At 47.1% G+C, this 2,338-nt stretch overlaps 1 protein-coding gene across 1 annotated transcript in view; it reads right to left on the bottom strand.

The window, feature by feature from the left end:
• SPIC (Spi-C transcription factor (Spi-1/PU.1 related)) overlaps positions 1-2,338 on the bottom strand; it is a 13,004-nt gene that overhangs the window by 6,235 nt on the left and 4,431 nt on the right. The window contains exon 3 of the mRNA XM_012650242.1: positions 1-101. This exon is cut by the window's left edge and continues 5 nt beyond it. Coding sequence (XP_012505696.1) covers positions 1-101 — 101 coding nt within the window. The remainder of the gene's footprint in view (positions 102-2,338) is intronic.

Genomic DNA, 2,338 nt, shown 5'->3' with positions numbered 1-2,338 from the left:
GCTCTGTGCTGGAGAACAGCAGGTTGTACCAACTGGTTTTCAGTTATGTTCTGCAGCGACTGATGAATATTTCCTTCAAAACAGAAGTCCGCAGCACTGTTCTATATAAATAACACAGCAGGATGTTAAGTGGCACTTTCCTTGTGGCCCCTTATTAAAGCCTAGCCTGAGCAAGAGTGAAACCCAGTCTCTACAAAAAACAGAAAAATGAGCTGGGCATGTTGGTGTGTTCTGTAGTCCCAGCTACTTGGGGGGCTGAAGCAGGAGAATCACCTGAACCCAGGAGTTTGAGGTTGAAGTGAGCTATGAGGACACCACTGCACTCTAGCAAGGCAACAGAGGGAAACCCTGTCTCAAAAGAAAACAAACAAACAAACAAACAAAAAGCTAAGGTAAGGGCAAAAAGAGGCTAAGTATCTCTCAAATTCTAAAAGGTATTACCCCCAACTGCAGCCAGATAGTTTCCAGGGCAGAACTAGCATCAAATCTATATAATGAGAGGACTAAGGGACAGAGGGTATTCTTTGGCTTCGTGAGGAGTTTCATGTCTTCCCCTCCCTATGAGAAAGAAGGGATTACTTTCATTCCTCTCCCTAAAAGTGCCCATTGAGAAAGAACAATCCAAAAGAATCATTAGTGGATGTGAGGGCCATCTGGCTGTGACATCTGTCACCCCATTGATCGCCAGGGTTGATTTGGCTGATATGGCTGGCTCAGTGGGTGTCCCCTTCCCCCCCTCACTGCTCCATGTGTGTCCCTCCTGAAGCTGCGCACTAAGTCGAAGAGGACGACCTTCCCCGATAGAGGAGGACCATTCTTCGGTCAAGGGTATATGAGTAGCTGCGCTTCCCTGCTAGAACCTCCAAACAAGCTCTCAAAAGAATTATTAGTAAAGATTGTGGTGCCAGTGAAAAGGGAAGTTGGGCCTCTGTTTCTGTGTTGGATGCCCATCTGGGAAAGAGTAGGTAAGAAAAGAAAGATGGCAGCCAAGGAAGGGCAGAGCCAAGAGAGGGCAAACCCACGCAGCTTCCAAGAGGAAGCAGTCCAAGCTCCTACCATTTACATATGGCCAGGATATGTGGGTCTCCATGTGGTTATCAGACACAGTGGAAGGGCTTGAGCCACTTTACCATACCCCACACAAGAGGGCTGCCCAGCAGGCAAGGAGTCCTCAACCCTAAGAGGATGTGAGGTGCATGCTAGAAAATGGGAGTTGAGGTAGAAAGAAGTAGAGTTGCCAGATTTAGCAAATAAAAATATTGGGCAGCTCGACTGGGCACAGTGGCTCGCTTCATGTAATCCTAGAACTTTGGGAGGCTGAGCTGGGAGGATCGCTTGAGGTCAGGAGTTTGAGATCAGCCTGAGCAAGAGCGAGACCCCATCTCTACAAAAGATAGAAAAATTAGCCAGGTGTGGTGGTACAAGCCTATAGTTCCCACCACTTGGGAGGCTGAGGCAGGAGGATCACTTAAGCCCGGGGATTTGAAGCTGCAGTGAGCTATCACGATGCCACTGCACTTCAGCCATGGAGACAGAGCAAGATCCTGTCTCAAAAATAAAAACAAAAACAAAAACAGATATTGGGCATCTTGCATTTTACCTAGCAACCCTAAGTGGAGTTGGAAGAGGTTAAGCTGGAACCAAAGCACCCTCTCTTCAGAGCAATGTCTTATGGAAGGAGGGAACACGTTACGGGCACAGAAAAAGGTCATTTGACAACGCACAGTTGAAGGTAACGACTGAATAAAAATTTAAAAATTTTTCACATCGTGGGGGCATTCCCTTTGCGGGGGGCTGCTAAAAATATAAAAGAATTGGTCTAATAAATGTAGCTAGCACTGAACCTGGGAGGGAAAACAGAGTAGGTTAATATGAGATTGTGAGTAAAACCAGTGCAGGGGAAGATCAGGCCTTTGCCCTACGGCTTTTAGGGGAACCATAACTTTTTTTGCAATTTCCTAGATGGGCTAAAGAGAAGCAATGAGGTGAAAACCCTGAAAATGTCTTTACAAAGTCTTTCAGGCCAGTGTGAGACTGAGTGAAGAGCCGTGATGAAGGCAGCCTCCTTCCTGCCAGCACTGCTGGCGACTATCCACGTTGACGGTCAGGTTCAGACCACAAGTGACGGCCCTGTGTAAGCATTTTCACAGTCAGTGCTGTCTTTAAGCTGGGTTTCAGCCAGCGTATGCCTAGTAGAAGACTGGTGAGAATGGGAGAGTTGCCTGTTACTGGCCTCCTGGTAAATGTACTTACTATTACGGTTCTCCAGTTATAGACAGGTTCCTCTGTAGGCAACACACCATAGCAGTGGGAATTTCCTCTGACATGAGGACAATGG

Source organism: Propithecus coquereli, unplaced genomic scaffold (assembly GCF_000956105.1).
Source record: "Propithecus coquereli isolate 6110/MARCELLA unplaced genomic scaffold, Pcoq_1.0 Scaffold316, whole genome shotgun sequence".
Taxonomy (NCBI): Eukaryota; Metazoa; Chordata; class Mammalia; order Primates; family Indriidae; genus Propithecus; species Propithecus coquereli.
Note: the sequence above shows the minus strand (reverse complement) of the source record. Positions and strands in the feature narration are given on the sequence as shown.